The 12,821-nt window shown below is 42.1% G+C and overlaps 1 protein-coding gene across 1 annotated transcript in view; it reads right to left on the reverse strand.

Moving 5' to 3' along the window:
* Positions 1 to 11,539: 11,539 nt before the first annotated feature.
* Positions 11,540 to 12,821, reverse strand: part of LOC116489534 (mucin-2-like) — a 42,210-nt gene continuing 40,928 nt past the window's right edge. Inside the window, 3 exon segments of the mRNA XM_032187961.1 lie at positions 11,540 to 11,753; positions 12,036 to 12,147; positions 12,557 to 12,602. Of these exon segments, the coding sequence (XP_032043852.1) occupies positions 11,540 to 11,753; positions 12,036 to 12,147; positions 12,557 to 12,602 (372 nt within the window).

Consider the following 12,821-nt stretch of genomic DNA (forward strand, 5'->3'; position numbering starts at 1 on the left):
CTTCTTCCCTGTACTTTGTTGCGTGTCCCACACTTAAAATATTCTTTTTCATATCTGCTGAAAAGTTTTTTCCCACCTACATTTAAGAAGCCTTTTGGTAGCACTGATGGTAGAATATGAATATTTATTTTTTTATGATTAAAAATGATACTGAAACTTTTAAAATATAGTACCAAAAATCATCCCAGTTCCTGATCTTTTAAAGCTGTCTGTTCATAATGAACAATTTTACATTTTGTTACAAATCCCCTATGGTCTTAAATTTACCTTTGAGAGCCTAAATGTCTTTATACATCCTCCCATTGTCTTTCCAATAATGAGATTCAAGGCTGCAGTTTCTTTGTGCTTTAGTAGTAGAGTCACCACATCTTGTTTATCTAAACTAAAACGGGTGTTCATCAAGAAACTAGTCTTGTACCTTCCCTGCAATCACTGTAAATTTTGTGGTTGAATAGGTGTGGAGGCATTTGGTCTTTATCTTCATAGCACAGAGACTTGTGACATCGTTGATCAAGAGAGTAAATCTTGGTAAAGATCTAATGCTTAGCTGTCTCCAGGAAGAGTCCCTTGCTCTAACTTATTCAGCATGAATTGATAGGGATAGAACAATTCAGGGAAAATGTATATATTTAAATTTTTATATTAAAATGTTGGGATCTGCTATAACAGCTTTTTATAAAAGCAAGCAGTTGTGGTTCAACTTAATGGCTGGTAAATTGTACTGCGTCCTATTACAGCTCTATTTCAAGCAGAGAATTAACACCTTTCTATCCTAAAAATCAGGAGAGATATGCGAGAATGTTAGCTGGACTTATTCATGTACAAAGTTCCAGGTCTCTGAGTGAGTTGTAGCTCCTGTTCTTAGTTCTTTTTGTTGGTATTGGTGGCTTGTTTTATGCAACTGTTATGCAAAACAGGGTTGGTATGAGTTGGAGATGGGGCATGTAGGAGCTTTATGGCCAGTAGAGGGATTTCTGCATTTTAAACTACACTTAAATATTCTGGGGATTTGTCTTGATTTAATTAAGCATTATAGCTGAAATTCTGATTTCAAGATGTTTTACTCTTTAAAAACAGAACAAAACACTGATCGTCAGTCTACTTGGCTTTTTCACATACATATCCTCTGTCAAACTGCTTGTCGTCAGGTTTGAATTGGAGAGAGATGAGAAAAGGCAGGGAGTAGTTGTTTTTTCTGGGGTCTGTGAAATGAAGGCATTGGAACCAAAAGTCTGTTTCTTGATGTAGATAAATTGTCACTCATTATGATTGTAGCTTTTGATGAAATGCGAGTGGGATAATATTGTTTGACACTGCTCTTCTGCTCAACGGCTTCAAACAGCTTGGAGCCAAAGCCAGATGTAAGACTGGCGTCTGCTAAAAGTTAATGCCTTTAGTACTAGTGTGAGTACTGCCAAGATCCTGAACTTGCTAAAGATAGGAACATTTTTTGTCTAGCTAGATCCTTGCCGCTTTCTTCTCTACTGCTGTTTGCATCTGCTGATGGTACTGAATGTTTTTTCTCTTACAAATGTTATTGCTTATTTGGTTGATCTGTAATACTGTACAGAGGATGTTTTTTTGCTGTAATAATTCTGAAGACATTGTTTCTCTCTGTATGGAGGTCCAGTGTCCAAATGTGTTTCTTGCACTCTAGAATACAATAACTTTTTCATTCTAATTTAATAAATGTATCATCTAAATGAAACTGTATTATGTCTCTTTTGGAGAACACCAGAAGTTGGGTATCTGTAGACTGATACAGAACTCATTAAGTATTAATTACTGTCTTCAATATAGTGTCAAATGTTTAAGAAGCTACACTTACATTCTTAATGTGATCATCAGGTGGGACTGCTAGCACAGTAAGTGCTCAGAAGTATTTAAGCACTTCCAGGTAAATACCTGTTTCTAACTCCTCTAGGTGCTATTCCAGAAGATGTTATGATATTGCAGATGTAGAGGACAGAATGAGGGAGTAGTGGGGTTGCAGTGTTCAAAGGATGGAGTTGGGGGAGTAAGGAAGAACCGTTGTGTGTGGGGTTGGAGGAAATACTGCGTAGTGCGAAGGGAATGAGAATTCTCTAGGTAAGAGTGGTGTCCTGGTGAAGAGGTACAAAATAAACCTTGTTACATGCTATTTTAGTTACAACATGAACTGGCTTTGTGCTAGTATTAAATAAATCAATGAATTTTAAAGATGTTTTCTGAGTAACTTATCCAGTTGGAGGCCGGTTACTAGTGGTGTTCCCCAGGGCTCGATGCTGGGGCCGGTCCTCTTTAATATCTTCATCGATGATCTGGATGAGGGCATTGAGTGCACCCTCAGTAAGTTCGCAGATGACACCAAGTTAGGTGCGTGTGTCGATCTGTTCGAGGGCAGGAAGGCTCTGCAGGAGGATCTGGATAGGCTGCACCGATGGGCTGAAGTCAACTGCATGAAGTTCAACAAGGCCAAGTGCCGGGTCCTGCACCTGGGGCACAACAACCCCAAGCAGTGCTACAGGCTGGGAGATGAGTGGTTGGAGAGCTGCCAGGCAGAGAAGGACCTGGGAGTATTGGTTGAGTATTGGTAGCAGGGCTAGCCAGCGGGTTCCAGCACAGAAGACATGTCACAATGGGGGGACTGCTTTTAAGGCAGCCACGGGCAGCGCTGCTTCACTTTGTCCTGAGCCATTGGCAAGGTGAGTGAAGCAGCGGGGGGTAGGCTGGGCTGGGCCAGGGCCGGGGCACAAACACCAGGCCCCTGAGGGCTGCTAAGCCTGCAGCGAGGGCCCAGCCATTCAGGGCAGGGCTCGTGGCTGTCACCGCCAGCTCTGGCCGCAGTCCCTGCTGCCTCCCAGCTCCCTCACCCCCTCTCCTACCTGACCCCGGGGGTCTGCGGCTCCTGCCCCGGCTCCCTCGGCTGCCAGCCAGGTCCCACCCAGCTGACCCCCTTCTCTCTCAACTCTTGCAGACCATGGTTTCGGAAATCTTCTTCGCGTTGACTTTCCTGGGCTTAATTCAGAGCCCACAGAAAGTTGGCGATGAACTCGTCGTGGCTACAACCGCGCGTATGCAGCAGCGTGCAGAGGAGCTGCAGGCTCGCATGACGCAGCTGCTGCTGGAAATCGAGCAGAGGGATCAGGAGCATGGCTGGGCACGTGTGGGAACCCTGCTCCTGTTGGTGCTGCAGCACTGGCGGTTCTGGGTCCTGACCGGAGAGATCATCCTGTTCTTTGTGCTCTGCTGCATGCTCATGAAATTCTTCCATGAGCGGTGCAGCAGAACCAAGAAAGGCGTCTCCGGAAGGAAGGACGACGACTCCGAGGAAGACCCCAGTGACATTCTGGATGCCTGGAGATTCGTCAGTGAGTACCTGCAGCGGCCGGTGAGACATCTGCAGCTCTGTGTCTGTATCTTGGTAGGCACCAACTTTGCCACCCGTGCCTCAACGACCGCTGTCACCCACCTCCTGACCTGACCACCATCCTCGTGGCAAGCACACACAGGAGGGATTTCACCAGCAATGATTTCAGTGGCTGCGAAGCTGAAGGAGTGACACCCTGCTTGCCACATGCCCCAGAGCTGAGCACGCTGCCCATGGAGAAGATGCTGCTCAGCTGGGAATTGCTCCTCCATGTCGTCTCTGCAGCAAAACCACCCCTGGGGGAGGCACACCCCATGCAGCTGAAGACACTGCTGCAGGGAAGCTTGAAGCAGAGACTCCTCTTTCCACCTGGATAGTGACCATCTGGGCTCCTGGGGAGTGTCCACTCACTCCAGGAGCTCTGAGCTCTGCAAAAATTGGAAAATGTGTTGTTTATTTGAACAAACGCTTTGTCTGTGACTGTCTGTACCACACCAGGTCAGGAAATGCCACAGCCCCGGGGAGCATTTAGCTGAGGAGCTGATTCCATGGGCTCCAATTGCACTCCTTCTGGAGCTGCAGTTCTGCTGCGTGTCCTGGCTCCTCTCGCAGGGCAAGGAGAACAGCTCAGCACCATCCTCAGCGCCACGTGTTGCCGGTGTGCTGCATGGAGTCTGAAGGGGGACTTGTGCAACACGAGGCGAACCATGCCCTGGGAGCCCGAAGGCTCCCATCACATCCAAATGCTTCTTAAACTCCTGTCCCTGTGTGTGACCACCCTCTCGGTGAGGAACCTCTTCCTGATGTCCAGCCCCAACCTCCCCTGCCTCAGCTTGACCCGATTCTCTTGGGTCTTGTCACTGGTCACTAAAGAGAAGAGACCTGCCCCTCCGCTCCCTGTCGTGAGGAAGCTGTAGGTTGCGATGAGGCCTCTCCTCAGCCTCTTCCAGGATGAAGAGGCCCAGTGCCCTCAGCTGCTCCTCGTACGTCTTCCCCTCTGGGCCCTTCACCATCCTGTAGCCCTCCTCTGGACACTCTCCGACAGTTTCATGTCCTTTTTGTGCTGTGGTGCCCAGAACCGCACACAGTGCCCGAGGTGAGGCCGCACAGCACAGAGCAGGGCGGGGAATGGGCTAAAGTTGCACAAGGGGTGCTTTAGATTGGATATTGGGAAGAACTTCTTTACCAAGGGGGTTATGAGGCATTGGAATGGGCTGCCCAGGGAAGTGGTGGAGTCACCATCCCTGGAGGTCTTTAGTAGACGTTTAGATGTAGAGCTTAGTGATATGGTTTAGTGGAGGACTTGTTAGTGTTAGGTCAGAGGTTGGACTCAATGATCTTGAGGTCTCTTCCAACCTAGAAATTCTGTGATTCTGTAACTAGTTTGAAATGAAATCGAGTTCAAATCGTGCCTTCTTGTAACCATTGAGTGGCAGTGCCTATCCTGATTTGAGTTCTGAAACTTACCATTTGCTCTCACATTTCTCAGCACACTGTGAGAGATGAGGAACGTGAGAATTATTTTACCTAAGCAAATGCTGGTGTTCCTGTGATTGCTAAAACATCTATTTAACATGTTAGTATTTATTAGCGTTTTCATTTCAGTGCTTATCAACCAGTGATGCAATTTGGGGGTGTAAGTAGAAAACAGTGTATTCTGAATTCTTAAAACATGTAAGTATATCAGTGAAAACAGGGCCTCTAGGAAGAAATGCAAATATGAGTTTTTTTTTTTGTTTGTTTGTTTGTTTGTTTGTTTTTGGGGGGGGGGGGGGGGGGGGGGGGGGGGGGGGGGGGGGGGGGTAAGCAGGAAGAATAAGCATTATTAGTAGTTTTAAGGTGTAGCCTACTGGCGATTTCAGCCTTCTCTCCCAGGTCTTCAGGAAGCTTGTTCAGAAACCCAAATTGAACTATTTCCATACTACTGTTTGTATACGCCAGAAGGTGTTTGTTGTTGTTGTTGTTTTTCTATTTGCCAAAATGTAGAATTAATTTTGTAAGGAAAGCAGGCTGTACTTTATAGTACACTGTAACTTTTGAAGAAAAAGCTGCAAATAAATTGCAATAGTGAGGTTGTAGAAGCAAGTAGATTGAAATTGATCTTCATTACATTTGTATTTCCATGTGTGGGAGAACCATGAAAATATTGCTGTATGAAATATTTGAAGAATTCATTTAGAACATATTTTTAAAGTATTGAGTGTGATAATCTGGAATATGAAGCAGACTGAGCAACCTTTTAAATTGTAATGCGGTCTTCATTGGAAGTGAATGAGGGATGATTGAATTTACTTTAAATTTATTCCAATTATAAAATAAGTTTATTGTATTTTTTAACGCACTGTGCTGTTCACCTTCTGTGTCTGTGCTGTCTGTGTTTCTTTTTGGATTAGTTTCAGTAGTTTGGCTCTTGGTCATGGTCTACAACGTAGAATTTCTGTGATAGTACTCAGCTTAATGTGGTGGATTCAGGTTAATATGAAATGCTTAATTCGCTTATTTTAAAACATAAAAAGAAATGAAGCACTAAGTAATTTTTAAAGCATGTGTTGTAGCATCTCTTTAGAGCCAGCTCACAAAATGGAATTCCCTTTATAAACAGTATTTATTCTGTTCTTTATCAAAGCAGTGTGAAATAAGCTTGCTTATTATCACTAGATTCTTTTTTAAATTTAATCTTGTACAAGTAAACTGGCAACAGTTTCAGTTTAGTTTAGGGCTTGATTACTTCATTTAATAAAAATTTACAGAATGAAAATACCAGTCTGCTGTAGGTGTGTTCAAACTCGAACAGACTGATTACAAAAGTTTTTATCAGTCTGCCTCATGTTTTTTGATCATCACACAGAGATTGCTTTTTTGCTGATAGTGAGAGGCATTGAAGAACAGAAAGAGGAATCAGATACACAGTTCCAGCACTGCAGTATAACTACTGAAGAAAATATAAAACTTAAAAGGCTATGACAGCATGGTTTTAATGGCATGGAATTTTGTAATAAGTTCTAAATTCCTTCTAACTTAAATGGTGCCAGAAAATATGGAGAAACTCGTAAACAAGTGGGATGGGGGTATTGCTATTTTTCATCTTTTTTACTTCGAGTTACAGTGAAATGTTGAAAAATGTCTTTTTTTTTTTTTTTTTTTACTAGTACTTCTAACTATTCTTAACGTTATGAAGAAAATTACTACTTGAGTTATTTTTACAAAGTGTAAATTTGAATTTAATTGCATACCATTAAAATCTCTAATTGGTTAGAAAGGGCACGTTCATGTACAGTTTAGATACTGTAAGAACTTAAAATAGGTGAGAAAATGAGAAATTCTATGTGGATGATAATCTGATTGCAAGGGATTTCTCATGTCCTGTTTCCCATCACTGTTGAGTATGTTATGTTGAAAAACAGTCTAATTAGAGAGAGAAGGAAAATGGATTTCAGTATTGTGTGCTGCAACCTTCTTTTGTAAAGAGATGTGTATGCAGCCAAGAAATAGTAATGCTTCCAACAAATCTGAGAAGTATTTAAGAAGCAGCTTTCTTATGGCAACTGAGTAGCACATCTACACAATTTAGTCATGAGAATAAGGCTATAGCACCTAAGCTTGTTTGTATTACTAGAACCGGATCAGCACTTTCAGTGGTGAGGTATTTAACAATGTAAACAACATTGCCTGTCTTTTTTCTTAAATACAGGGTTTGGTTCAAATCAGCCTGGTATCAAAAGAATATTTTCACAAAATTTACTGTTTTGGATGAGGCCCTTTTTCATTGCAGATCATGTGGTAAGCACTGCTGCATGAGAAACTTTAGGTTATTGTTAGATTTTTCAGGTGTTTAACCATCAACTATGTATTCTTAATTGGTAATTAACCACATATAGAAAGCTGTAATATACGTGTATATCCTCTTGGATATTTAATTTTCATTTGAGCCCTAACAGGAATAAGGCTGGCAGTCAGTCCAGCCTGTGTACTGCTGCTGGCAGAAACTGATGCTGAGATCATTGCACAGAAAATAACCCTGTGAGGTACATGCCTTGTGTCCTTTTTTATAGTACTGGTAAGAGAAAGTTGCAAAATAAGATTTATTTTTCCACAGCTCTAATTAAAAATCAGCATATGGCATGTAGCATGAGGTTTAAAAATTTGTGTGGGGGTATCAAAATAACCTGAAACTGAAACAGACTTTTCATCCTATATTTACCATAATGAAGTACACTGATGTTTCACGTAATCTTAACACAGAAAAACATTTGTTTACATTAGGAAATAGACAAGTAATTTCTATTCTATAGGAAATTCATAACTAACTATGGTGGACTTCTGCATTAGGGGAGGTCGTGTAGTAATATGCATATATGGTGAAACTACCCAGTTAGTGCAATTTACTGATGTGGCAATGTTCTGACACTTAAATCTGTGGAGATTTGTTTTGACTGTATTGAGAATTTAGGAATGTCCCATTTGCAACTAATTTAAAGGTTTTGTCTGATCTCACATTAGAACTGAGCAAATATAAGTGCTCGGTAAAAGTTGGTGTATTTGTGGAACTGTAGTACTTACATATAAGACACTTGCAAGTTTCAAAGGAACGTTGTAGTGGGTTTACGTGGCAAGGTTTTGGTAGCAGGGGGCTATAGGGGTGGTTTCTGTGAGAAAGATCTAGAAGCTGCCCCATGTTTGGGAAGGGCCCCATTGTTTTCCAGATCTGAGCCAATAAGCGATGTTGTTTGCGCCTCTGTGAGAGCATATTTAAGACAGGGAAAAAAAACGCTGCGCCAGACAGCAGCCGGGAGAGTCAAGGGAGTGGGAGAACAGCCTTGCAGGTGCCAAGGTCAGTGTAGAGGGAGGGGGAGAGGTGCTCCAGGCGCTGGAGCAGAAGTCCCCTGCGGCTTGTGGTGAGGACCATGGTGAAGCAGGATGTCCCCCTGCAGCCCATGGAGTACCACGGTGGAGCAGGGTTTCACGCTGCAGCCCGTGGAGGAGACCACGGTGGAGCAGGTGGCCCTGCACCGATGGAGGCTGCCGCCTGTGGAAGACCCCTGCCGGAGCAGATTCCGGGCTGGACCTGTAGCCCGTGGAGAGGAGCCCACGCAGGAGCAGGTGACCCAGCAGGAGCTGCTGCCCGTAGGGGAGCCAGGTTGGAGCAGTTTTCTCCTGAGGGATGGACCCCGTGGTACGGACCCATATCTGGAGCAGTTCTGGAAGAGCTGCTGCCTGTGGGAAGCCCACGCCGGATCAGTTCATCAAGGACTGCATCCCGTGGGTGGGACCCCACAGCACAGGGGACGAGAGTGACTGAGAAGGAGCGGCAGAGAAGAAGTGCTGTAGACTGACCATAACCCCCATTCCCCCGTTCCCCTGCGCTGCTCGGGGGGAGGAGGTGGAAGAGGGTGGATGGGGGGAAGGTGCTTTTGTTTTTTTTTCCTTTGTTTTCTCACTTCTTTCGCGTGTTAGTAATAGGTAATAAATCTTACTATCTCCTTATGCCGAGTCTGTTTTGCCCGTTACAATAATTATTGCATGATTTTTCTCGTCCTTATCTCAACCCTTGAGCCCTTTTCACATATTTTCTCCCCATTCCTCTTTGAGGAGGGGGAGTGAGAGAGCAGCTGTGGTGGAGCTCGGCTGCCCACTCGAGCGGAACCACGACAAACATCCATAATATGTAGCCAGAGTTCATAACTGGGAGAACAGAACTTAGTTATCACCGAATTGAACTGGATGAGATATTTGCACAGCATTCATTTATAAGGCCCTTTGCCTTCCACGTTGATTACCTACGCTTGCTCTAGGCTTTCCAAAATAGAAACTATTGACAACGTTCAGTCAGATGGAGGACTAGAATATAGCCAAATAGACTAAAAATAATTTAAAAGACTAGACGAAATTTAATTGATGCTGTAAACTGAGAACAGCTTCCATTTATTATGGTGATTTTTCCTATTTCTCAATTCTTCTCTGAGTCCCAAGCAAACTTTGAAGAAAGCGCATAATGTGGGAATATGAAGAGGAGAAAGTTCCCTTAAAAAATGAGAAACTGTATTTTAAGGACAACAGAGAAAATTCAGTGGTCTCTAGCATTTTCCAAAGGACTGGTTTTAAAGTACAAAAAACAAACAAAAACACAAAACACCACACCTGAACTACACTCATATTTTCTGACCTGTCAATTATGGTGGCTTTTTTTTTTTTTTTTTTTTTTCCCATGAATGTGGTACGTTCCCATTGAGGACCCCAATGAGATCTCATTTGGTATCCAGCTTTGAGGAATAACCTCTACATCTTCCATAGTTTACATTCAATCAAAATATTTTTAACTGCTACTGTTACTGATCTCTGATGGATGAAGATGCTCTGTGAAGCTTTATGTCCCCGGTAGAATTAAGGAAATAGGTCCTGTGTTAGTTCTTAGAAAAGTAAATGACCATTAGAGGGCAGCTTAAGACTCGAACTGGAACGTCCTATTAATGTGCTAACACAGTACTAACACAGTTCAGGAAAACCAGCAGCCTAGGAAAAGTTAAGGAAGCTTTGTAAACTGTGAACATGATACCAAACACCTGGAGGATAGGGATTAGGGAGGTGGAGAGGAAGGGGATATGCACCCAAATTTCACTGGTTTCAGTCTGAGCTTCAAGGCAGTTTCAGAAGTGTTTAGATTTTTTTTTTTTTTTTTTTTTTTTTTTAATGTTACTGTCCTGGGATTTTGAGTTCTGCACCCAGTGACCTGTGAACTCTGCAGGCATTGATTTGCCCAATCCAAATTTTGATTGCTAGCTCAGCATTATAATGCCAGGTTTCACATGGCCGGTGTATGTGAATGCCTCTTACAGCAAGCCCTCCCATGGCAGATGTGCTGGTTAGGCATGCCACCACAGTTCTAGATTCCAGCAGGCTCACTTTGTTCCTGTCATGATATGCCCAAAGCTCTAAACACTGCGGAAAACAGAGATAGGGAAAGCTGCATGGAAGCTGTCAAACTGCTTGAAACCCCCAGTTGCTCTTCTGATGTCTCCTCAGAGTGATACCTGGGGTTCAGGGTCTGAGAATGCAGTGATGAAATTGTGGAACAGGCATGTTCCCAATGACAAGTGGCCTTATCAGAGAAGGCACAGGAAGTACTGTCTGCTCTGCTGTCATAGGTAGTAACCCTGCTTGAAGCCTGTGCTCCCGCTGTGGGTCTGGCAAACTCTGTACTTATGATATGGAGTTCAATGCTAAAGTGTATAGCCTCCCTCTGGATAATCCCAATATGAGATCAGGTCCTGCCTGAGAAGGCCAATAGAGAGGGTGCTACTGATTTCATTCAGGGATTGAATTCCACTTCTAAATAAACACGTATAAAATGTGTAATTATTTGATCAATCAGTTCCTCCTTTGTTTTTCAGCCAAGCCTTCAGGTTAGATATCAGGCTTTGTGTTGTAACAGATACTGGTATGGTAAATGCTCCAAACAGTTCAGGTGAACATAATGAAATGCTGTGGGAAAATGCAGCCACATTTCTCTCTAGTGTAAATCCATTCAAAAACTTTTAGATAATACAGGAAACTGAGATTACACCAATCTGATCTTATAAAACCAACAAAAAAAAAAAAAAAAGAGAACTCTGCTGTCAGTAACTTCCCATCATTTAGATAGTGAACACAAGTATCAAAGTCACCACTCATGCATTTGAAAAATGCTGAAAGTTTTATTGATCAAATAAGAGACAAAATGAACAGCAAAACAGTCTTTTCTCTGTCACTGTGTAAGTCTGTCAAGAGCATTACATCCATGAAAATGCTATCCAATAAAACTTTCTCTAGTCACAAGAGTTAAGTGCAATGTAGCTACACTGTTTTCTGGTTTTGTTTTTAGAGCCCTTTTAGTCTTTTTGTAGAAAGTAAATTTTGTGATCTGTGATCGCACTGATACATACTGACCTATTTCCATAATGTACAGCAAGATATTTTACATGGTCATTTATTTTTCACCTTTAAAATTGTATCATTTAAATAAAAACAAAACAAACAAAACAAAACAAAACAAAACAAACAAAAAAAAAAAAACCTGTTTTTACAAAAAAAAAAAAAAAAAAGTAAGATAAAAGATAACAAACTGAAATAGTATCAGTTAAAGAAGAAGTGCAGGTTATTTTTCAGGAAGATGTGATTCTAGCTTCCCTAGGCTCTGTTTTCTTTTTGCAATGATCATGTCAGTTTTTCACTGATTTTTGATTGGTAATCATCTATTTGAGAGATCTGTGAAGTGCACGCATTCATACACTGGCACTGTTCCACATAGACATAGTTATAATTTATGCTTGTTCCATTTTGGCAAGTCAGGGTCACCTCTCTTGTTTGGCTGCTGAACTCCTGGCAGCAACTACATTCATGTTGCATCTGTTTTGCTTCAAAAGAATACCTGCATTTTGCCAGAAAAAGAAGGCATATATTCTCATTAAAAATCAACACCCAAGAACCCCATAGTGACTTTTTTCACACATACTTCCCTCCCTCACTGTCCTATGACTGTGATTTTTAATAACTTACATTTTCAATAGCAAAACTGTTCTTTCATTGAGTCTGATTCTACTCAATGGAATTGTGAACATGTTAACTTTGTTGCTATTCTGTGATTAAGTTAACAGAAACCACGCTACAAATGAAACTAAAGGGATGCTAAATTATTTTTTTGGGAACTTACACAGAGGAGCCAGGACAAGTCCCTTCACAAGAGGCCAGCTCAACAGGTTCAGAAGATTCACAGTCTTCATATCGGATCACTTTTTTTGTGCTGTAAACTTTGCAGTTTGTAGCTTCAGAAGAACAGAAAAAAATAAACAGATGCTTCAAACCTCCAGTTTAGAACTACATGCTTAAACAACTTCACTGTGCATGAGGTCTTATTATTGAGAATATATGTACAGTATGCAACAGTAGGGGATACTGTGTAATGTGTTTAGGGATTTCAAGTTATTCTTTGATCTCAGCTGTACAGTGTATTTGGAAGATAGTGCTGAGGCTTGAGCATCGGTGGCTTGAGTTGTGGTATTCAATATCAGGCAAACATTTGCTTTTTCATTTTGAAGAAACTGAAACAAAGGGTCTTGATAAATAGAATAAGTGAAAACTGGGGGAGTGATGAATCCTTCCTTCCACCTGAATATAGACAGAAGTTGAATATAGCTGTTCAGAAGTGGAAAACATGAACACAGTATTACTTACGTTTACATATCTTGCAGCAGCCATCAGGAGTAGTCTCTGTTTCATCCTTCGCAGAAATAAAGAAGGAGGATTTGTGTTAAACCATGGATGACAGTCAGGAGTATGAATACCAGTTAACATTACTAATACTAGGAAGAAGGCTCCTCTGTGATGAACGGAGCGAAACCATGGGTGTCTTACTGGCTGAGTCCCCACCACAGAAGTCTTGAATCCTTGTAGGCTCACATAAAAATAGTATGTTTCTCTCAATAGTATTGTTACAGCA

This window comes from Aythya fuligula, chromosome 5, assembly GCF_009819795.1.
Source record: "Aythya fuligula isolate bAytFul2 chromosome 5, bAytFul2.pri, whole genome shotgun sequence".
NCBI lineage: Eukaryota > Metazoa > Chordata > Aves > Anseriformes > Anatidae > Aythya > Aythya fuligula.